This window comes from Rhinatrema bivittatum, chromosome 7 (assembly GCF_901001135.1).
Source record: "Rhinatrema bivittatum chromosome 7, aRhiBiv1.1, whole genome shotgun sequence".
NCBI classification, from domain to species: Eukaryota; Metazoa; Chordata; class Amphibia; order Gymnophiona; family Rhinatrematidae; genus Rhinatrema; species Rhinatrema bivittatum.
In genome coordinates this window covers 221,819,961-221,845,186 of record NC_042621.1, presented here as the reverse complement: position 1 = coordinate 221,845,186, position 25,226 = coordinate 221,819,961, and the positions used below count along the sequence as shown (strand labels likewise).

Genomic DNA, 25,226 nt, shown 5'->3' with positions numbered 1-25,226 from the left:
ACCGCTTGCCAATTGTCGATGGGAGACAACAATCTAACCTACTCCTGGGGGAATTCTGTGCACAAAAACTTACAATTCTGCAAACTTTATATTGGCCAAAATAACACAATTTACATGACACTCTTTAAGTAATTACATTTTAAATTAATACAGAAAAAAGTTATTAAAGATGCAGAATTTTACATATTTTGAGCAGAATTTCCCTAGAAATTCACTGTAAGAGTGTCCCTTCCACTCGATCTCCCTACTCCCCTTTATCCACTTTCCCCTCTCAGGCCCCAACTCCTCCACCTGCCAGTATCTATCTCTCCCCTCCACTTCTAGGCTCAGCCTCTTCCACTCTATTGCCAGTCCCAGTTTGACCCTGTTCTCAGAACTGCCCCTCACACAGGCTCTCCCTCTGTTCCTCCCTTTCACACACATATGCTCCCTCTCTCTAATACACATACACACACCCTCATACAGGCTCCCTCACTCTCTCGCACACTCACACATCTCCTTTTTCATCACATGAGCTCCCAATCTCTCACACACATACACACTCCTTCACAATCTCCTCATATAGGCTCCCTCTCTCTGAAACCCACACTCAAGCATCCCCCCTCTTACCTCCCATGCTCTCTCTCACACCCTCCCCTCATATAGGCTCCCTCTCTCTGAAACCCACACTCAAGCATTCCCCTCCCCACCGCTCTCTTACCTCCCATGCTCTCTCTCACACCCTCACACACACACACATTCTCTCTCACTGGGGCCTTCCATCTTCGCCGCGAGCACACTCCATTCGCAGTACACAGGGGCCTTCCTTCTTCGTCGCGAGCGGAGCACACTCTGTTCGCGGCACACAGGGGCCTTCCATCTTCGCTGCGAACAGAGCACCAGAGTCTCTATTTTCTGCACGGGGGGGGGGAATTCTGCACAAATTCTGTACTCTGCAGTAGTGCAGAATTCTCCCAGGACTAAATCTAATCTCCACCCATGACACTGCTTGAACCCTAGTGGAATGAGCCCTAACCTGACTAGCCAATGGCTGCTCAGCATCCACATATGCAGCAGTGACTACCTCTTTAATCCAGCTTGCTACTGTAGCCTATGACGCTGGCTCATCCTGCTTACTCCCACCATGGAGTAAAAACAGCCAGTCTGTCTTCCTGAGAGCTCCAGAAACTTCTAAATACCTCAAGATATGCCTCTTGACATCCAAGGTCTGTAACAGACAATATTCCTCCACATCTCTTTCCCAGTCCAGAGACAACAAAGAAATAAATTGATTCAAGTGAAAATCAGAGATCATTTTTGGCAAAAAGGAAGGAATAGTATGCAGTTGTATTGCCCCTGGAGTTACTCGTAGAAATGTCTCCTGACAAGACAAGGCCTATAGTTCAGACACCTGACAAGCTGAAATAATTGCCAGAAGAAACACAGTTTTCAAGGTCAGTAACTTCAAGGAAAGGTTACGCATCAGTCGAAAAGTAGGGCCTGCTAAAAAATCCAAAACCAGATTAAGGCTCCAAAGGGCATCGGTAACCACAAGGGAAGACGAAGATGTTTCACTCCTTTCAAAAAATAGGCCACATCTGGATAAGCCGACAAGGGTCCACCATCCAACTGACCTCGGAAACAGGCAAGAACAGCCACCTGTAGCTTTAAGGAATTAAGGGCCAAACCTTTATACAATCCATCCTGTAAACATTCCAAAATGAGCAGGATCTTAACAGAATGAGATCTTAACCAAGCTTCAAACACTCGCCAAACCTACACATACGCTAAGGAAGTGGAGAACTTTCACGTTCATAGCAAGGTGGCAATCACTGCAGCAGAATATCCATGCTTCAGCACCAATCCCTCTCAAGGGCCATACCGCAAGACAAAATTGATTTAGGTCTTCAAGAAGAACAGGCCCCTGCCATGCAGATCCCTGTGCGCTGGAAACCGTAAGGGAGATTCCACCAGGAGCCTTCGCAGATCATGGTCTCCTTAGCCAATCTGGTGCCAACCACCATTTCCCTGTGATTCTCAATCCTCCGAATCATCCTGCCCAACATGGGCCAAAAGGGGAAAAGCATACAGCAGCTTGCCCTTTCGATGCACGAGAGCATCGATGCCCAAGGACTTTGGATCTCTCCTGCGACTGAAGAATCGAGGAACCTTTGCATTGTGAGAAGTTGCCAGCAGGTCCAGAAACAGACAGCGTGCCAGCGATCCACTATTAGCTGAAAGGCCTTGTTTGACAATTCCCATTCTCCTGGATCGAGACTTTGTGCGCTGAGAAAATAGGCTCTTACATTGCCTTTTCCTGCAATGTATGAAGCTGAGATCTCCTGGAGATGCACTTCCACCCATTCCATAAGCTGGGCTATTTTCTTTGACCCTTGCTGGCTCTTGGTTCCTCCCTGCCGACTGATGTATGCCACTGTCGTTGCATTGTCAGACATTAACTGAACCACTCGAACCTACAATCTGTTGCCGAACCACAAACATGCCAAATGGACCGCACGGCTTCCGGCCAATTGATGTTCTAAAGAGACTCTTCTGCACTCCAGTGCCCTTGTGGGATCCAACAAGACAGAAGAGTGCGCTGAAGAGGACGCATATGCGACCTTGCCCACCACACCACCTCCAGGGTCACCGCCATCTATCTGAGCACCTGAAAATAGGACCACACTGTCGGGTGAATTGTGTTCATCAATAGTTCCACCTGTGCCATCAGCTTCTGAATATGGCTCTCTGGCAGGAACACTCTGCCGTGTTTCATGTCGAACTGAATACCGAAACACTCTAGCGACTGTGCTGCCTGAAGATTGCTTTTGGCCATGTTCTCGACCCAACTTACCTTCAGCAACAAGGAGATCACCTTGCGTGAGACGGAGGCTCTCTTCCATACTCTTGACCTGAATCAGCCAGTCGTTCAAGTATGGGTGTACCAGGATCCCATCTTTTCTCAACTCTGCCACCACCACCACTATAACCTTGGAAAAGGTTCTGGGCGCAGTGGCCAAACCAAAAGGTAGTGATCGAAACTGATAATGACAACCCAAAACCGTGAAATGCAGAAATAGTTCATACTCTAGTCTGATGGGAATATGCAGGTACACCTCGGACAGATCCAGAGACAGAGACATCAGGAATTCCTCCGTACTGCCATTATCACCAAATGTAAGGTTTCCACGTGAAAAAGACTCCTTTGAGATCCAGAATGGTCCGAAAGGATCCCTCCTTCTTGGGCACAATGAAATAAATGGAATATTGGCCCGTATATTTCTGAGACATAGGCACTGGAACCATAGCCTGCAGGCTGAGAAGTCTTGACAAGGTACTCTCCACTGCCTGTCTCTTCTGCGGAGAGTTGCAGGGAGACACCATGAACACGTCCCGGGGAAAACTACGAAACTCTAGCGCGTAGCCATCCCGTATCACCTCCCCAACCCACTGGTCTGATGTGATCTCGACTTACCTCCGATAAAAAAAGAGTGATGCGACCTCCTAGCTCCGATCCTGGAGGAGGGTCGGCACACCTTGATTGGGAAGCACGAGTTGCTCCACTACCTGAGCCTGCACCCCTGTCTGGGCTGCCTGGGGCAAAAGGATTGAGATCTATCCAAAGGTTGAGTCTTCTGAAAAGCCGCTCCTCTGTAGGGTTGAAAATGTCTGAACCCCCTAGTACGACCTCTCGTACTGAAGGATCACGGCAACTATTTGCTATCCTCCGGCAATCGAGGAACTGGGGACTCACCCCACTAATTGGCCATTATCTCCAGCTCACTCCCAAATAAGAAAACCTTTAAAAGGCAACTTTGTAAGGTTAGACTTCGAGGTTGTATCAGCTGACCAATTTCTCAGCCATAGCAGATGCCTAGCCTCTATTACTGAAGTCTCCCCTCTGGCCAGAAGTGCAGACCAAATCACAGCTCACATCTGCCAAAAAGGCGGCTGCTGGTTCCATCACTGCCCTGGAATTTACACCACATTCATTGATCTCCTGGGAGAGCAATAAACAAAAGTGAGCAACCAGGAAACAACAGAAAGCTATCTGCAAATTTATTGCCATTGCTTGAAAGGCCTGCTTAAGGATAGCCTCAATTCTCCTATCCTGAGCATCTTTTAAGGCCACCCCCCCCCCTTCTATGGGAATAGTCGTCCAACTGATGACAGCACACACAAGCTCATCCATCTTTGGAAAACGTAATTGTTCTCCTGCAGCTGGATCCAGGGGGTACAGGCCTTCCAAGACTCATCCCCCTTTGAAATTAGCTTCCGGGCACCCCACTCAAGATCAATTAATTCTTGAATAGCCGCCATAATAGAAAAGCATCATGAGGCCTTACGCAAAGAAATCAAAATGGGATCTTTCTTTGGCTCAGATATGGATTCAGCCCCAGGTACTTCCAGCATCTTCAATGCTGGAAAATCAGAGCCAGTAACTCATCTTTATGAAAGAACCACAACATAGTTCTGTACGGCTCCAATCCCAGAGGAACTTCCCCATCCTCCAGGGAATAAGGATCAGTTTCATTATTCGTGCCATCTGGATCCCCATCAGGAAGACCGGCAGCTGACCTATGCATACTGCAATGCTTACTGACAGCATCAGGCATGCGAGGTTTTACCACCTGCGACCCAAAACTGGTATCAGTGGTTGGTGCAGAGGGCTGCCCCTGAAGAAAAGAGGTCTAGAACAGGTCAATGTGAATCAGTTATTTACTCTTTCGGATAACAGAAGGACTTGGGGGTACTCGATGAAGTTAGCATGAGGCACATTTAAAACTAATCGGAGAAAGTTCTTTTGCACTCAATGCACAATTAAACTCTGGAATTTGTTGCCAGGGGATGCGATTAGTGCAGTTAGTGTAGCTGTGTTTAAAAAAGGATTGGATAAGTTCTTGGAATAGTTGTTTTCGTAGTGATGGCTGAAACAGCGGCATCCACCTTAGGAAATTTTAAAATTTCCAAAGCTTCCTCAGGTAATGGATACAATTTTTCCATGGCTCGTGCTACCTTAAGCCCCAAGCCAGGAGCCCACTCCTGGTACATAAGGTCAGTGAGAGAAAGATGAAAAGGAAATGATGTCATGGGATCTCTAAGGCCAAGCAACACTGGGTCAACGTCACCCATCCGAGAATCCTTTACTGGAACCTCGAGACCAAATTCCAGTAAAATAGCTGGAATTAAGGGACTAAGTTCCTCTCTTCTAAACAGGCGGACTACTTTGGGGTCATCCCCATCCGCAACATGAGGGTCTGAACTAATACTCAAAGCAGGGTCTTCATTTAAATCCCCCTCCGGCAAGGACTTGTCCGGGATAGGTAAAGAGCCATGCTCAGAATCATCTGAAAAAGAAAAAATTGTCTGATCCGGACCCTGACGAAGGGGACGCTTCCGAGCTGACCCCACTCCTAAATCCGTGGGACTAGCCCTTTTTGAGGAACGTGGCCTTAACCTCTGTTCAGATGAGAGCCTCTTATGTCTCTTATGAAATTTCTTAGATTTGTAAGCTTTGCGAAGAAAACGAAGAAAATCCCCTGAAAAGGCAGAAGAAGAGGAAGAAGAATCTGAAATGTCCTCCAGGCTTTCAGCCGATAAATATGGCCCTGTTTCGCGCGGCTTGTCGTCCCCCCCCAGGGACCGCCAGCTGCAGCGACAGCGGAGGATGGTCAGAAGCACCCTGAATAGCTTGTTGTGTCGCCACCCTCACAGGAGTGCCTCAGTTCCCGCACTGCAGCTAAAAGAGTCCGGGGCAGGAGAGTAGCTGGGCCTTTTTTATTTTTATTTTTTTTTAAATCGGCAAACTTGATGAGCCTTCCCCCCCGGGGAGACAGGATGAACAGAGACTCTCCCTGGAGAGACCCGCACGCGCATCTCCACAAGCGCGGCAGGCCGCGCCTCGCAGCATTATAAAGAAAAAACGGCGCAAAATAAACAGTATGAAATAAACTAAAAAACTAAAAGAAACCCTGGCAAAAAACAAAGGCACGGGCCCACCGAACACCAAAAGGTAAGTAAACAACAATTCAGCTGTCAAGAATTATTTTTATTTATTTTTTTTTTTTTGTTTACCTGACCGAAACGCCGCGGCCCCCAGGAGCTGCTCCAAGTAGGGTGAGTGAGCCGGGTCCCCCGGTATCACCCCTGCCAGGACTGGTTGCTGGGTACAAAACCTCCCCAACTCCGGCAGCCTCAAAAACCAGGAGGGATAGTCCTCCCAGGACTTGGAAACCTCCCGGGAGGCAGTGAAACAGCTGTGAAGAAAAAATAAAACCTCTTTTTTTTTTAAATAACTTAAATGAAAAGAACAGGCTCTCTTCAAAAGAAAAAGAAAGCCTGCAAAAAATTAACTTCTAAACTACCTGACTAAAAAATAACAAACTACCACAGACTGCAGGGGTTAGGGACGTCCACCTCTGCTGGGAGACAGAGAAATACTGATTGGCTGCAGGTGGTGCTCCAGGGTATATATCAGAGTCATCAGAATGTTTTCTCTGCCTCCCTCTGCTGGATTGGTGACATAACCCAGGGTCTGGATTGATCCAGGTACGTACAGGGAAGGCGCATATGTTTATTAGCTATAGGCTCCATCAGTCTATCAGTATGCTAACATAAGTATCTGAGGAGTGTGCATCCAGCTGTAACCACTGCAAAAAAACTAGGCGTTCAACACTGAACCTCAAAAGGCGCCCAAAAACTGGGCTCCCACGAGGCCGCACCGTTTGCGCGCACAAATAAGTGTGAAAATGGGTGCACAGATGGACGCCCCTAACCAACCGGATGTCCAACCAGGCACCCAACTAAGCGTCCAACTAGGCGCATATTTGGATGCACACCTGGATGGACAGCCTGGACACACTTGTTCAATCCAATGGAACTGAAGACGACAGCCTAATGCGCAGCAAAAGTATGTGAAACGCCGCTGCGGCCTACCACCCAGCGAACAAGGAAAAAGCCTGAGAGCGGGGCCTAGCCAAAAGGCCGCTCAACCTGCCATACTGCCCATGTCCCCCAAACTCCCACGGAGGCGTGAATTTAAGTCTGATCGGTGTACCGAGCACAGAGACTGAAGGAGAGAGGAACCCCTACAAAAATTCCTGGCTGAGAACAGAATCAGTCTCCAGCTGCAGGGGGAAAGGGCATATACCTTCACTGCCGTGCTCGGTTTCCTGCGCCCGCCGCCTTTCAGCTTTTTTTTGTTTTTTTAAACAGCTAAGTCCATGCCGGCTGAAAACCACCTACTGGATCAAAGCACTCATCTGAGGGAGGGATCCAAGGATATCACCACATGAATTCTCGACTGAGGGAGGGCTCATATGGTATCACCTTAGGAGAGCAGAGCAAAATAAATTTCCTTCTTTTTTTCGCCTTCTAAAACTTAAAGCAATCCCCAGTAGGGAGGTGCATGTCCACCATTTTGTCCACCATCTGCTGGAGACGGAGAATACTGGCGGGTTGATGTCACTCCAGGGGAATATATACTGTGATGTCAGCTTTGCTCTGTCTCCATCTGCTGGTAGAGGTGCTTAACCCACTGGTTTGGATTCACCTGTCTGTACACTAAGAAACAGTTTTTTTACACACATAATACTGTTTCATGCGCGTAAATTGCTTTGGAAATCAGGCCATAAGAGGATAATTCTCTTGCATTGCGAATAACTTATCTGGCAAATATGTCCATAAGTTACATCAGATTTCAAAGGGAACATATGTGCATGCAATTCACTTTCAAAATTATCTCGTGGAAGTACCCATGAACTTTTTAAAATTGAAAAGTATGCATGTAAGTGAAAATTCTGCCCACAAGCAAGCCCTCTCTCTCCCACCATGAATGCATTTGTACAGTTTGGGCAGGCAATTTCATAAAAACCCCATTTGTGCACAAAAAACGCTGCTTAACACAGAGAAATACACTTGAAAATGACTCCCTGAATGGACTGTCCAAAGAGCTGAGATGAATATACAAATCAGGAAAGCAGACAAATTTCAGGAAAACAATGTCATTACCTACCTTTAACTGTCTGCTCCAAATTTTCCAAGTAAAACTTGTATTGACTCACTAAACCTTCTTCAAATTCTCGAAGTTTCTGAGTTTCTTTTTTAACCTGAAAGTGCACCATACATAATTTTAATTTAATTTTTTTAAATAGCTTTTAATTAAACATTAAAATGCAAACAAGCATTTAGGGCCTGATTTAATAAGGCATTTAAGAAAAAAAAATCTTGAAGGTCAACACATAAGAGCAGAAGATATGCCATACTGGGTCAGACCAAGGGTCCATCAAGCCCAGTATCCTCTCTCCAACAGTGGCCAATCCAAGTCACAATTACCTGGCAAGTACCCAAACATTAGATAGATCTCAGGCTACTATTGCTTATTAATTAATAGCATATCCAGACTTTTTTTAAACCCAGTTATACTAACTGCCGTAACCACATCCTCTGGCAATGAATTCCAGAGTTTAACTATGCGCTGAGTGAAAAAGAATTTTCTTTTATTTATTTTAAATGAGTTACTAGCTAACTTCATGGCGTGCCCACAGTCCTTCTATTAAATGAGAGAGTAAATAATCGATTTACATTAAATTGTTTAAGTCCTTTCATGATTTTGTAGACCTCTATCATATCCCCCCCTCAGTTGTCTCTTCTCCAAACTAATCAGCCCTAACTTCCTTAGCCTTTCCTCATACAGCAGCCGTTCCATGCCACTTATTTTGGTAGCCCTTCTCAGCACTTTCTCCAGTGCAACTATATCTTTTTTGAGATGTGGCAATCAGAATTGCACACAGTATTCAAGATGCGTTCTCACCATGGAGCAATACAGAGGCATTATGACATCCATTGTTTTATTTGCCATTCCCTTAATAATTCTTAACATTGTTTACTTTTTTGATCGATCTTGGTTGCTCCCTGACGACTGATGTAAGCCACAGTAGGTGCATTGTCCGATATTATCAGGACCAATCGACCTTGCAGCCTGTCGCCTAACTGCAAAACAGGCCAAGCGGATCGCCATGGCTTCCAGCACATTGATGTTCCAGAGAGATCCAGCGCCCTTGCACAGTCAGCTCCTGTTAGTGAGCTCCCCAACCATGAAGGCTCACATCTATTGTCAGTACTAGCGAGTCCGGTGGTGCTAGGGAAACTCCCTTCCTTAGATGATCTGCCTGTAGCCTTCACCACAATTGTGGGGAGACCTCCATTGGGTGGTGGAGCCAAATCAAATAGTCTTGAGACTGGGGGTTCCACCAAGACAGCAGGGAGCACTGGAAAAGACGCATATGTGACCTCGCCCATGGAACCACTTCCAGGGCTGCTGCCATTAAACCAAGTACTTACAGGTAGGACCATACGGTCGGGTGCAAAGTGTTCAAAGACGAAGCTGTGCCATCAACTTCTGAAAATGAGCTACTGGCAGGAAAACCTTGCCCTGCTCCATGTCAAACCAAACCCTAAGGTATTCCAACAACTGAGCAGGCTGAAAACTGCTCTTGGCCACCCAGCCAAGATCCTGCAACAGGGAAATCACCAGGCAGGTTTCTTCCAGCAACCTGGCTCGAATTAGCCAGTCGTCCAAATATGGGTGTACCAAAATCCCATCCTCTCTCAACTCTGCCGCAACTACTACCATTACCTTGGAAAAAGACATGGGAGCAGTGACCAGACCAAAGGGCAGCGCTCAAAACTAGTAATGGCACCCCAGAACTGCGAACCACAGAAAACGATGTTCTAATCAGATGGGATTGTGAAGATATGCTTCAGAAAGGTCGAGAGAGATCAGAAATTCCCTAAGTGCACGTCCATTATAACCGAGCGCAAAGTTTCCATGCGAAAATGTTGCACTCGCAGATGACGGCTGACACCTTTGAGATGGAATGAAAGGAGCCCTCCTTCTTGGGCACAATGAAATAAATGGAATATTGCCTGGTATTTTCTTGAGATGTGGGCAGTGGAAACATAGACCTCAGACTGAGAAGCCTTGCCAAAGTATCTTCTACTGCCTGCTTCTTCTGTGGGAACTGGCAGGGAGATTCTATGAATACGTCCTGAGGAACACTGCGAAACTCCATCATATATCCTTCTCGTATCACCTCCAGGACCCATTGATCTGATGTGATTTCGACCCACCTCTAATAGGAGAGAGAGAGAGGCGACCCCTATCTTCTGTTCCCAGGGGTTGGTCGGCAAACCTTCATTGGGAGGCTCAGGAGGTTCTACTACCCAAGCATGCACCCTTCTGGGTTGTTTGGAATGAAAGGACTGAGCAATAACAAAGGGTTGAGTCCTCTGAAAGATTGCTCCTCTATAGGGTCAAAAACACTTGGATCCTCTAGCACGACCACTCATCTCAAAGGAGCATGGTGTCTGCTTCTTAACCTCCAGGAAACGAGGAACCGGTGATTCGCCCCACTTACTGGCCAGTTTCTCCAACTTGCTCCCAAATAAGAGCGAGTCTTTAAAGGGCAATTTGAGGAGGTTAGCCTTGGAGGTCGTATCAGCTGACCAATTTCTCAGCCACAACTGATGCCTGTCCGCTATTACCGAAGCCACCCCTCTGGCGGAAGTGTGGTCCAAATCACAGCCCGCATCTGTCAAGAAGGCAGCTGTAGGCTCCATAACTGCCCTGGAGTTTATCCCAGAGTCACTTACCTCCTGGGAAAGAAGTAAACAAGAGCGAGCCACCAGAGAACAAAAGAACTTATCTGCATTGTCATTGCCGCAGCTTCAAATGCTTGTTTAAGGATAGACTCAATCCTTCTATAATGAACATCCTTCAAGGCCGCTCCTCCTTCCATAGGAATAGTGGTCCGTTTGGAGACTGCAGGATCCAGATGGTACAGGTCTTCCAAAACCCGACCCCCTTTGAAATTAGCCTCTGGGGCACCCCACTCAAGATCAATCAATTCTTGAATGGCCTCCATCTCAGGGGAAAAACGAGAATCTTTATGCAAGAAAACCAAAATGGGATTTTTCTCTGTCTCAGACACGGCTTCTGCCCCAGGAACCCTGAGCATTTTCAAGGTCTGAGAAATCAGAGCTGGCAGTTCATCTCTATGAAAGAACCGTAGCAAAGTCCTATACAGTTCTAATCCTGGAGGAATTTCACCATCCTCTAGAGAGTCATTATTGGCCTCATCATCCGTGCCATCCGGATCTCTATTGGGCAGTCCCGCTGCCAATTCTGGTGCTTAAATGTAGGTCTAGGCAAGGTTCCTGCCTTCAACTCTGCCCTGGGAGCACTGGATAGGGTTGAGGACTACACACCCGAAGAAAGGATTGCAATCCCTGGAAAAATTCTACCCATGAAAATGTAGAAGTATCCATACCCAAAACCAGGAGTACCTAAGGCGTACTCATTGAGTTATTCTCCCCTGCTGAAGAACCAGTTAGGGAGTTCCAAAATCAGGCGCTCCACTTGAAACGACTTTACCCAGGCATATATCCGGCTGGGAAGAAGCAGGCTTAGTGAAATCAGAGGAAGACAATTCTCCCTGAGCCTCCAAACAGCGCTGTTACAAGTTAGCGGGCAATCCAGGCTGAGATGCCCGAATATGACAAGCAGCGCAAAGAGGAAGGCGCTTAGGTTTCTTAGGTAAAGGAGCCATTAGGCTGACAATGCACGAAGTGGCAACCGAAGGTGAGTGACGAGCTGATTATTCTCTTTTTTTTTTTTTTTTAGGGCACCCAAAAATTCTAGGCATCCAAAGTAAGTGTCCAAAAAATTAGGCATCCAACACCTAGGCCATCTAGAGACGGCAGGGAATTGGACTGATTCAAGTGAAAATCCGAGACCACTTTTGGCAAGAAGGCAGGCACAGTACACAGTTGTATCAACCCCGGAGTCACCTGTAGAAATGAGACAAGGCCTGCAGTTCAGATACTCTATGCGCAAAAAAGACCTAAGGACATGGCTTTTTAACAAGACATATACTGAATCAGAGTAAACAACGTAACCTTCAGTCTTAAGACAGCTGCTATTTCCTAATTCATTTTATCAATTTTTCAAATTTTTATTGATTCCTCTGATTTTAATTGTTCCTTTTTAGTTCTTGTTTTATCTGAGTTGTATCTTATCTATTTTATTACTATTATCTTTTGTATTTTGATTTTATTTATACTTTATAGCTGTTTTATACACACATATATATATATATATACATACACACACACACATATATACACATATATATATGTAATTATTGCTCTCTTTCTGTAAACCGTTGTGATGGTTCCTCCAAATGATGGTATATAAAAATCAATAAATAATAACAAGAAACACAATTTTCAAGGTCAGTAATCTCAAGGAAAGGGTACGCATCGGTCAAAAAATGGGGCTCGCCAAAAAATCCCAAACTAGATTAAGACTCCATAAAGGCACCGGTAACCGCCAGGGAGGATGAAGATGCTTCACTCCTTTTAAGAAACAGGCCACATCTGGGTGAGCTGACAAGAATCCACCATTCAGCTGACCTTGGAAACAGACAAGAACGGAGTGGGATCTTAACCAAATGAGGAAGAACCCCTCGATCTTCACACCAAGACTCAAACACTCGCCAAACCCCACATAGGCTAAGGAAGTGGAGAACTTTCTTGCTTGTAGCAAAGTGACGATCACTGCAGTAGAATATCCATGCTTCAGCAACTGAGCCCTCTCAAAGGCCATATCGTAAGACAAAATCAAGTCGGATCTTCGTGAAAAACATGCCCCTGCCATAGCAAATCCCTGTAAGCTGGAAGCCAGAGGGGAGAGTCCACCGGTAGTCTTCGCAAATCTGGTCTTCTGGGCCAATCTGGTACCACTAGAAGCATCATCCCCCCTGTGACTCTCAATCCTCCAAACCATTCTGTCCAACATGGGCCATGGGGGAAAGACACTACAGCCACTCTTGCACAAGGGCATCAATGCCCAAAGACATTTGATCTCTCCTGCGACTGAAGAAATGGAAAGCCCCAGCGATCCACTACGAGTTGGAACACCTCGTTTGCCGGTATATAAAAACCCTAAATAAATAAATAAAATAAGATCCAGACTCCATCTGCTGAGAAAGTTGGCTCTTACATTGCCTTTTCCTGCAATGTGCAAGGCTGAGATTTCCTGAAGACGCACCTCTTCCCATTCCATAAATTGGGATATTTCCTGCAACACCTGTTGCTCTTGATTCCTCCCTGCCAATTGATGTAAGCCACTGTTGTTGCATTGTCCAACATTATCTGGACCTCTCAACCCTGCAATCGATCGCCAAATCATAAGCATGCCAACCGGATGGCAAGAGCTTCCAGTCGATTGATGCTCCAGAGAGATTCTTCTGTACTCCAGCACCCTTGCGCTACCAACTCCTGCAGTGAGCTTCCCAACTACTGCAGTGAGTTCCCCAACCCTGTAGGCTCACATCTTTTGTGAGTACTAGCCAGTCCAGTGATCTTAGGGAAACCTCCTTAGATGATCCGCTTGTAACCACCACTGCAGGTGTATGCAGATCTCCATTGGTAGGTGAAGCCGAACTGAATAGTCCTGAGACTGTGGGCTCCCAAGAGACAGCAAAGTGCCCTGAAGAGGGGGGGGGGGGGGGGCATAAATCCAAGTACCTGTAGACAAGACCACATTGTCGGGCATATTGAATTCGTTAATAGATGCACTGTGTCATCAGCTTCTGAATACGACCCTCTGACAAGCACATCCTGCCCTGCTTCATAATCGAACTGAACACCAAGATACTCTGACTGTAATGACTGAAGTTTGCTCTTGGCCAGGGTCACCACCCAACCTCAATCCTACAACAAGGAAATCACCTTGCACGAGACCTGAAGGCTCTCTTCCAGACTCTTGGCCTAAATTAGTCTTCTAAGTATGGATGTACCAGAATCCCATCCATCAATCGACTGGAAGCTCTGCATTATGGCGGGGGTGGAAGGGATACAGAACCAAAAAGTTACTAAGGGCCAAGAGTAACAGATAAGTATGAGAGAGGAGAAAAAAAAAAGCAAAGAGTGCGAAGGCTTGCTGGGCAAACTGGATGGGCTGTTTGGTCTTCTTCTGTCTTCATTTCTATGTTTCTCAACTCTGACACTACCACCATAACCTTAGAAAAAGTTCTGGGTAAGGTGGCCAAACCAAAAGTCAGTGCTTGAAATTGATAATGCCATCCCAAAACTGTGAAATGCAGAAATAGTTGATAATCTAGCTGGATGGGAATATGAAGGTTCTCCTTGGACAAGTCTAGAAACGTCAGAAACTCCCCCAACTGTACTGTCATTATCACTAAGCATAAGGTTTCCATGCGAAAAGGAGTCATCCACAAATGACAGTTGACTCCCTTTGGATTTAGGATGGGACAAAAAGAGCTCTCCTTCTTGGGCACAATGAAAAATGGAATATCGGAGCATGTTTTCTTGAGATGTGGGCACTGGAACCAAAGCCTGCAGACTGAGGAGTCTCAACAATGTAAAAACCACTGCCTGTCTCTTCTGCAGAGTGTTGCTGTGAAACTCCAGTACATAGCCATCTCTTATCACCTCCAAGACCCACTGGTCTGACATGATCTCAACCCACCTCCGATAAAAGAGAGGCAACCCCCTATCTCCTTTTCCCGGGGGTGGGTCGGCATACATTCACTGGGAGGCTCGGGGGCTCCACTATCTGAGCCTGTGCCCCTTCTGGGCTGCCTAGGACAAAAGGACTGAGACCTACCCAAAGATCGAGCCCTCTGAAAAGTTGCTTCTCTGTAGGGTCTTTACCTGAGCTCAGCCCATCCTGGCTGGGTACAAGGTCAGTCTCTGGTTGCTGGGGGAGGGAGCAAAGACCTTCACAGCCACGCTCAGCTTACTGCACAGACTTGTCTTTCAGCTTTATATTTCTATTTTATAGCTAAGTCCATGCCGGGTGAAAAACCAGGTACCAGAGCAAGGCACTCATCTGAGGGAAGGATCCAAAGATATCACCTCAGGAATTTTTATCTGAGGCAGGGACCATAAGTTATCACCACAGGAGAGTGGGCAAATAAATCTCCTTTTCCCCTTTGAAAATTTAATTTATTTATTTTCTTAAGCAATCCTCAAGTAGGGAACATAAGAACATGCCATACTGGTTCAGACCAAGGGTCCAACAAGCCCAGCATCCTGTTTCCAACAGTGGCCAATCCAGGCCATAAGAACCTGGCGAGTACCCAAAAACTAAGTCTATTCCATGCTATTGTTGCTAGTAATAGCAGTGGCTATTTTCTAAGTCAACTTAATTAATAGCAGGTAATGGACTTCTCCTCCAAGAACTTATCCAATCCTTTTTTAAACACAGCTACACTAACTGCACTAACCACATCCTCTGGCAACAAATTCCAGAGTTTAATTGGGCTTTGAGTGAAGAAGAACTTTCTCCGATTAGTTTTAAATGTGCCACATGCTAACTTCATGGCGTGCCCCCTAGTCTTTCTATTATCCGAAAGAGTAAATATCAGATTCACATCTACTCCTTCTAGACCTCTCATAATTTTAAACACCTCTATCATATCCCCCCCTCAGCTGTCTCTTCTCCAAGCTGAAAAGTCTTAACCTCTTTAGTCTTTCCTCATAGGGGAGCTGTTCCATTCCCTTTATCATTTTGATCGCTCTTCTCTGTACCTTCTCCATCACAACTATATCTTTTTTGAGATGCGGCGACCAGAAATTTACACAGTATTCACGGTGCAGTCTTCACCATGGAGCGATACAGAGGCATTATGACAACATTTTCCTTTAAATTCACCATTCCCTTTCTAATAATTCCCAACATTCTGTTTGCTTTTTTGACTGCCGCAGCACACTGAACCGATGATTTCAATGTGTTATCCACTATGACGTCTAGATCTCTTTCTTGGGTGGTAGCTCCTAATATGGAACCTAACATTGTGTAACTATAGCATGGGTTATTTTCCCTATATGCATCACCTTGCATATATCCACATTAAATTTCATCTGCCATTTTGATGCCCAATTTTCCAATCTCACAAGGTCTTCCTGCAATTTATCACAATCTGCTTCTGATTTAACTACTCTGAACAATTTTGTATCATCTGCAAATTTGATTACCTCACTCAATTTCTTTCCAGATCATTTATAAATATATTGAAAAGTACGGGTCCCAATACAGATCCCTGAGGCACTCCACTGCCCACACCCTTCCACTGAGAAAATTGTCCATTTAATCCTACTCTCTGTTTCATGTCTTTTAGCCAGTTTGTAATCCACGAAAGGACATTGCCACCTATCCCATGACTTTTTACTTTTCCTAGAAGCCTCTCATGAGGAACTTTGTCAAATGCCTTCTGAAAATCTAAATACACTACATCTACCGGTTCACCTTTATCTACATGTTTATTAACTCCTTCAAAAAAGTGAAGATTTGTGAGGGAAGACTTGCCTTGGGTAAAGCCATGCTGACTTTGTTCCATTAAACCATGTCTTTCTATATGTTCTGTGATTTTGATATTTAGAACACTTTCCACTATTTTTCCTGGCACTGAAGTCAGGCTAAGTGGTCTGTAGTTTCCCGTATCGCCCTGGAGCCCTTTTTAAATATTGGGGTTATATTAGCCACCCCCTCCAGTCTTCAGGTACAATGGATGATTTTAATGATAGGTTACAAATTTTTACTAATAGGTCTGAAATTTCATTTTTGTGTTCCTTCAGAACCCTGGGGTCTATACCATCCGGTCCAGGTAATTTATTACTCTTCAGTTTGTCAATCAGGCCTACCACATCTTCTAGGTTCACCGTGATTTGGTTCAGTCCATCTGAATCATTTCCCATGAAAACCTTCTCCGGTACGGGTACCTCCCCAACATCCTCTTCAGTAAACACCGAAGCAAAGAAATCATTTAATCTTTCCACGATGGCCTTATCTTCTCTAAGTGCCCCTTTAACCCCTCGACCATCTAACGGTCTAACTGATTCCCTCACAGGCTTTCTGCTTCGGATATATTTAAAAAGGTTTTTACTGTGAGTTTTTGCCTCTACGGCCAATGTCTTTTCAAATTCTCTCTTAGCCTGTCTTACATTTAACTTGCCAATGCTTATGCATTATTCTATTTTCTTCTGCTGGATCCTTCTTCCAATTTTTGAATGAAGGATCTTTTGGCTAAAATAGCTTCTTTCACCTCCCCTTTTAACCATGCCAGTAATCGTTATGCCTTCTTTCCACCTTTCCTAATGTGTGGAATACATCTGGACTGTGCTTCCAGGATTGTATTTTTTAACAATGACCAACACCTCTTGCACACTTTTTACCTTTGTAGCTGCTCCTTTCAGTTTTTTCTAATTATTTTTCTCATTTTATCAAAGTTTCCCTTTTGAAAGTTTAGCATGAGAGCCGTGGATTTGCTTACTGTCCCCCCCTTCCAGTCATTAGTTCAAATTTGATCATATATTGATCACTATTGCCAAGCGTCCACATCTGCTGGAGTCAGAGAATACTGGCAGGCAGTAATGTCAGCTTTGCTCCGTCTCCATCTGCTGGTAGAGGTGCATAACCCACTGATTTTGGACCTACCTATCTGTATGCTAAGAAAAAAATGTTGGGGCGCACAATATACACGCACAATATACACGCTCCAGGCCGTGTATATTGTGTGAGTGTATTGTGTCGATAATTTAGCTACCACAGAATAAAACAGACACTCATATTGAGCATCCAATTTTATAACTCACACACAGCACACATCTCCTGGGATCCCAATGCCAAGGATGCACTAGTTATGCACAATTTATCCCTAGCATGCCCTTTTTAGCACAGCAGCTCATTTGATTATGTCGGGTGCCCAGGAGAGATAGATGTGCGCACATTGAAAATCTGGCACCCAGTTTGGATGCACATTTTTTTTGCACATAATATTGCATAGGCCCATTTGTGTTTTGCAGTTTGTGTAAGGTCCTTCCTTTTGTACTCCAAGTACTTACTTAATAAAAGTTTAACTGCCCACTAGGTGGCACTACAGCAAAATATAATACTGGTGATAAAGGAAAATTGGTTCTTACCTGCTAATTTTCATTCTGTAATACCACAGATCAATCCCGACAAGTTGGTTTTGCATCCCTACCAGCAGATGGAGTTCAGAAAACAAAATCTATGAAGCACTGCTACATATCAGAGTGTGCTCCTGCAGTCCTTCAGTATTTACCTGTACCCAAGCCAGATATTAGTCCCTAAAACTCCTTCCAAAGCGAACAGGTAACTTGGGGTTGAAGCCCCCTGAACTAGCACCCCCTATACTTCCAGAAATTCAAACAGTCTGATAACCGCTGAACTGAACCTATTTACAATCTATAAAGGTCTCTTTGAAAAATAGTTCCCCCCAAGTAACAGGAAATTCAGTCTTTCAGCAGCAACAGGGTGGGCTTCTGGATTGATCTGTGGTATTACAGGAACGAAAATTGGCAGGTAAGAACCAATTTTCCTTTCCTGTTCATACCCAGATCAGTCCAGACAATTAGGGTGCGCACACAAGCACCCCTAAACTGGGCAGGAACCCGAAAGACCCGTACAAAGAACACTCTCACCAAAAGACACAACTTCCTGTGCCTTTATGTCCAAATGGTAGGGCCTGGTGAACGTATGAAGTGAGGATCACACTGCACCCTGCAGATCTCCTAGGGAGACAGTAACTGACACTCTGCCCAAGAGGCCACCTGTGCTCTTGTAGAATGTGCTTTCAGCCCCACTGGAACCTTGCAACCTTTACAAACATAAGCTTCCTTCAGGCAATGAGAAATCGTGGCCTTTGAGGCCTTATCTCCTTTCTTTGTGCCACTAAACAGAATAAAAAGGCAATCTGAGCGACAAAAACTATTGGTGACCTCCAGATACCGTAACAATGTCTGTCGCAGATCTAAAAGATGCAATTCCCTATCCTGAGGGAAAATCCCTCGACCACTCCGGAAAGGCTGGGAGATCAAACATCTGATGAACATGAAAAGAGGACAACCCCTTCAGTAAGAAAGAAGGAACCATCCACAATGTGACTTCATCAGTAGATATCCTCAAAAAAAGGATCCCTGCACGGCAGTGCCTGTAATTCCGAAATTCTTCTGGCAGAACATATTGCCACCAGAAACACTGTCTTCAAAGTCAGGTCCTTCAGAGTCACTTAAAGGCTCAAAAGGAGCACCACAAAGCACTCGCAGAATTAAATTGAGGTTCCAATCTGGACATAACTTCCGAATCGGAGGGTGCAAATGCTTAACCCCCCCTTCAGGAATCGAACCACATCAGGATGAGAGGTCAAAGACCTCTCCCGCAACTTGCCCCTAAGGGAAACCAAAGCGAATATCTGCACAGACAACAAACTATAGGCCAGTCTGTTCAATAACCCCGCAGACAGGGGATCCAATCGCCGTTGCAAATACCACGACTCAAAAACCCTCCAGACCATGACATACACCAGAGATGGAGAGGGTCTCCGAGCCTGGAGAAGCGTGAAAATAACCTGTTCCGAATAGCCTTTCAGGTGCAACTGCCACCTCTCAAAAGCCAAGTCATGAGACAGAAGTGATCCTCCCAAACCAAAAATATGGGACCCCTGACGAAGCAGCCCTGGAAGGTGGGCTAACCTGAAGGGTCCATCTATTGCGAGATGAACTAGATCCGTGAACCACGGTTGCCGCAGCCACTCCAACTCAACAAGCACCACTGTCCCGGGATGTGCCTCTATGTGCCGCAGAATTTGACTGATGAGTGGACAAGGAGGAAACACATACAGCAGGACCTCCATCGGCCAAGGGCACACCCGAGCATCCAGGCCCACTGCGTCGACTTCTCTCCTGCGAGTGAAAAATCTTGTCGTCATTTTTTAGTTGGCCTGCATTGCCATGAGATCCAATTGCGGAACTCCCCATCTGGCACAGATGCGATCCCAGGCTTCCGGGGACAACTCCATTCCCCAAGATCCAGTTGCTGCCTGCTGAGGAAATCTGCTTGCACGTTGTCTATTCTGGTGACGTAAGAAGCCGCTATTCTTTCAATGTGGAGTTCCACCAAAGCAAACAATTGTTGAGCTTCCAGAGCCACTGCGTGACTCTTCATCCCTCCTTGATGACTGATGTACGCCACCCATCGTCACATTGTCAGAGAACACGCGAACCATCAGACCTTTGAGCCAGGGCAGGAAGGCTTCCAGAGCCCAAAGAATCACCCTTGTCTCCAGCCGATTGATAAACCAAGATGTCTCTACTCCTGACCAAAGACCTTGGGCTGATCGTCCCTGGCACACCACCCACCAACCCTTGAGACTGGCATCCTTGGTCACCACTACACAGCTGGGGCCTCCAGCTCCATTTCTTTTTTCAGGTTGGGACACGACAGCCACCACAAAAGATCATTACCAGGCACCTCATTCTCCCATTCCTGCCGGTGCTGACCGCTCCCCGCAGCCAAAGGTGCCCTGGTTCACCAGGTCCCGATTGAAGTTCCTGCTGCCCAAAACTTTTTTTTTTCAATCAACTTCATACCAAAACACATAGGGGTACTTCCCTTCAGAGTACGGCAGCTTGCAGGCAGAGACCTCAGAGGTCAAGAGGGAGCCAGTCCCCTGGCTATCAGGACCTCTGGACAGCAGCTGTCGCGCATCAGGGGTTCCCAACCCCCGGTCGCCCGGCTCCACCTATGGTATGCTCTACTAAGGAGCCTAACATCTCAAGAGGCCGCCAACACCAAAATCTCTCTTCTCTCCCTTGCTTTTCTTTTTCAATTTGTCAGACTGCAGGTTTGCACCTCTACCATCTGCTGGAGACAGAGAAATACTGAAGGACTGCAGGTGGCACTCTTGGATATGTAGCAGTGCCTCAAAGTTTTTGTTCTCTGCCTTCATCTGCTGGTAGGGATGCATCCATTACATAGGCCACTTCAGCTTCCAGCGAGCCATCTGCCTAGAATGCTCTGACGAAGTATCCTTCTCCTGTCTTCTACACCCTGCGCAAACAGGCCCGTTGCCACAGACTACCACAAATTACTACCTGGAGGCTCAAGGCCGACACCTTGAACATCCTCTTCAACTGGATCTCCAGCTTGAGATCCTGCACATTCTTCAACGCAGCTGCACCCACTACCGGGATAGTGGTCGTCTTTGTGGCTGACAATGCCATATCCACCTTAGGCGTTCCAAAGTGTCTTCCATCATCAGATATAACTTTGCCATTGCTCTGCTGACTTTTAAGCTGGCCTCTGGGGTATCCAAATGACCAGCTTCCTTGATCTTCCTGGGCAACGGAAAAGCCTTTGGAGGACTCCTTAGGTCATCAAACACCGGGTCCACAGCCACCACGTCTGAACCTTCCTGAGTAACCTTTAAACTCAGCGCATTCAAGACATGAGGGACAAGAGGCTTCAATCCCCCCTTGCGTAACAACCGGACAACCCTCAGGTCATCCCCCTCGGTTACCGGTATGTCACCTGGATCCACCATACATCCAGTGCTTCCAGATCCCCGGGTCATCCCCCAGATCATTCCACGGATCACCACCAGCCTCAAACGGATCCTCCTGATCAGAACCTTCCCTGTCCTCCGCCAGGTCCCCTGTTCCTGAGAACGGAGACAGTCCCAAGCAATACAGAAGACCTCCTGATCCTCCTGCTGGGACCACCTTGGCTCTTTTTGCGGGCCCCTGCGGCTTTCCTCCCCAAGCCCGCTTTTCCACTGCTGCACACCTGGCCAAAAATGCCTTGTGCATCAACAGAAGAAATTGCGGCGAAAAATCCTGCTGTTCCATGGGATAGGACTCATCCAATCGTTCTCCAGCCTCCCGCAGCGTCCTTAGAGGTTCCTTCACCTCCTGAGGTACATTCACTGCACAGGGCATTAAGATCTATGCGCATCTGGCCCAAGCTCCAGGCCCAACAGGCTTTGGCGCACTGTATGGCAGGTGCCATGAGGCCTACCATGTGGCTGCTTCATGATGAAAGGCTGATCGCCGCATGGGCAAGGACCGCCAAAAATAGCCCACAGTTGCTGTACAATGTGCCCCCGACAAGCACAGAGTCCCCCGGCGGCATCAGGTACTTTTACACATCCTTCCCAAGTGATCCCGGCTCAGCAGATTAACCAGCCTGCTCGCAATCGAGCTCAGCCTCAGCAGGTTTTTTTGTTTTTTTTAAATACTTTAAACAAGCAATAAAATCTAAACAAAAAATTACAAAGAAATACTTTCCTGCTGAAGCCTGCAACCCAGTCAGAGACAGTCAAGGATTGCCAACCCCCCACTCGCACAGCTCCACCTGAGGGATGGCCTACGAAGGTGCCTAACACCTCAGGGAGTGAAATCTTCTTTTCTTTCCAATCTGTCTTCCAAACTTTTTTTTTGTTTTTAAATCTCATTCAGGTTGTAGGTCTGCACCTCTACCATCTGCCGGTGACAGAGAAATACTGAGGAACTGCAGGTGGCACTCTCGGATATGTAGCAGTGCCTCAAAGTTTTTGTTCTCTGCCTCCATCTGCTAGTAGGGATGCAAAACCCACTTGTTTGGACTGATCTAGGGTACAAACAGAAATAATCAATTGCTATTCTAAGCTAATAAAAATAAGTTTCTTAGCACTCAGCCCTCAATAGGACAAGCTTTCAGCCTCATGCTATCTCTGCAGCATTCCTTCTATGTCTGTTCTGTTGGCAGTAATTCTGCTCTGTGCTGGAGTCCAAAGCACCTTGGATTGTACTAGATATGTAATAAATCTAATTTATATAGACTGGACCGAATGTTGTTTTTCTGAACATGCTGTACCTTCCACGTTCACGAATTGTGGCTTGGGAGAAACTACAAGTACAGTGTGGTGAAAATATGACCAATACAATCTAGAGCCTGCATAAATCTTTCATAAACAAATTGTGTGAGGATTTCATTTGCACTAACATGTGTGTCCTATTTTCATTTTTTTTCTTGGCATAAGAAGCAGTCCTATTTTATTTCTGGCCTGATATCCTCCAAAATAAGTATATTACCTTGGTAGCTTTTTCTGCTTCTGACAGAGGTCGGATTTTGTAGGAAGGTGCAATATCCTTGAAGACTTCCATCAGCGATACCATCACTAGTTTTCGAACTGTCACTGCCACATTTGGGTCTTGTTCCATAAGCAAAAATCGCAATTCTTTCAGCTTTTTAATCTATTTAAGAAACAATATCTTAAGCATCAAAAAGGTAATTAGGCAAACTTAGGGTCAGATGTACTAAAGGGTTTTTTTCTATTTTGTAAATATGGGAAAATGCTTACTACATCTGACCCTTGGTCATTAAAGCATTCTTCTGCTCAGTGTAATTTTTCCTTTGATTTCGATAAGTATGATAGGAAAGGCAAAGAAAATCTTGGGAGGCAGCCAGGAAGTACAAGTTGATAATAGCAATAATTATTGCTGATGTACACACTTTTTAAAACTTATGGGGAAGAAGCAAAGTTAAGATAAGGAACAGCTAAAAAATGCAAAGTATGATGAAGTGGGAGCAGAAAACAGAAAAAAGCTCAAAAAGAGAAAGGAAGACAAGAAGGGAGAAGTAATATTAAACTCAAAATGTAAATGTGCTTTATTCCAGATAGCCCAAAATTCTGCATTATTCTTTCCATGCTACCAATTTCATATAACAAAGTGCATAAAATTTAATTTTAACAAGTGATCTGTGCAGATATGACCTAATAAACAAAGCAAGTGGATATCTAGTTGGATCTTATTTAGACAGAAGATAAAACTCCAAGGATACGTCTCTGTTCACATGTACAGAAAAATTCAGATGAGCAATGCAGAGCTTTTGGATCAACTGACAAAGGATAACAGGATAAAATTACACACACTATTCTCTGGCTCAGAGAGGATGGCAGATGCCAGTGCAGCGATCTGCATCTTCCTTTCTTGTAGTTTTGTTCTCCGTCGCAGTAGTAGCTCTTCTGTGCTAAGAACAGGCAAGGATTCTTCAGTGATGGCAGTACCTGGAACACAAGAAACACGAGTCAGAATGTATCCTAGCCATCCCCCTTAGTGCTCTGCACCTATGCTCAGCAGAGATAGAAACCACAATTTTCTACCTGGGAAATATGTTAGAATAAATTATCCTGCCTCAGAATCCACAGGCGCCACTCTTTGGCGCCTGTGGATTCAGGCTATCTGGACTCAGTTAAGGAAGCTTAATCCCAACATCAACTTACCCATCAAGAATTTATAACTGCAAGTTTAAAGGAATTCACAGCTCTGACTTGAATAAAGGAATCCAGGTTCTCAAAGAAAATCTGCAGCTCAAGAAACTCTACTGTTAGCATGTAAGCGGTATAAAGAAGCAACATCACTTTTCCAATTGATTATCTATCATCTAAGAGGTCTGAATAAACAAACGGTTAGTAGGAACAGCTGAATGCCAGAGTGCTAGCAGTATAGCCACTGAATATTTCACTTCCTCTTCATCCAGGCAGGCCAGTACACACTAGTGGGTTATGCATTCCAACCAGCAGATGAAGATGGAGATCATGGACTCGCTGATGTCACTCTTATATAGCCCTGCACAGATATCAGCCTGCCAGTATTTTCTGTCTTCAGCAGAAGGTGGACATGCATACTTATTTGAGGAGGTAGACCTGCAGATACAGGGCAGGTGAACTGACGGACCTCGAGGTGAAAGCAAGCATTTCCTTCCTCAGTTGAGCATCCTGTAAGGAAAGCGTTTCAGGACAGTAGTGAGGTGAAGGCTGGTAGCTCTCTCACTCCTCTAGCAGTGATGGTGGTCTCAGTAAGGTAAGAAAGCCTTAGGCTCAACCTTTTTTTTTCTCCTTGCCTCCTTCACGGTCTGTGTCCTGCTCCCTTCCTGATGCACTGTCTGTCCTTCTCTTCCCAAGGTACTATATTTTGCAGGCATTGCAGCTGACCAAGAAAGCTTGATAAAAAAAACAAAAACACAAACCCCCCCCCCCCCCCCAAAAAAAAAACCCAGCTGCAGCCAGGAATTCAGCAGCAGTGTGGGCTATTAGGGCTGTCAAAAAGTCAATGGTGGGCAGCACATTACAGAGAAAATTCTTTTGTACTCAACACACAATTAAGCTCTGGAATTTGTTGCTGGAGGATGTAGGTAGGGCAGTGAGTGTGTCTGGTTTTAAAAAGGTTTGGATAAGTTCTTGGAGGAGACGTCCATAAACTATTAATCAAGTTGACTTAGGGAAAAACTTGATTAAAAACTTGATTAAAACTGGTGACCACAACTGTACTCAACCAAACATAAGCGCTGAATCCCAGCAATATTACAGATGCCCAGA

General features: G+C 45.6%; 1 protein-coding gene across 1 annotated transcript in view; it reads right to left on the bottom strand.

Moving 5' to 3' along the window:
* NOC3L (NOC3 like DNA replication regulator) overlaps window positions 1-25,226 on the bottom strand; it is a 180,870-nt gene that overhangs the window by 94,119 nt on the left and 61,525 nt on the right. The window contains exons 6-8 of the mRNA XM_029609874.1: window positions 23,779-23,915; window positions 22,939-23,100; window positions 7,994-8,087 (exon numbers count right to left, since the gene is read on the bottom strand). Coding sequence (XP_029465734.1) covers window positions 7,994-8,087; window positions 22,939-23,100; window positions 23,779-23,915 — 393 coding nt within the window. The remainder of the gene's footprint in view (window positions 1-7,993; window positions 8,088-22,938; window positions 23,101-23,778; window positions 23,916-25,226) is intronic.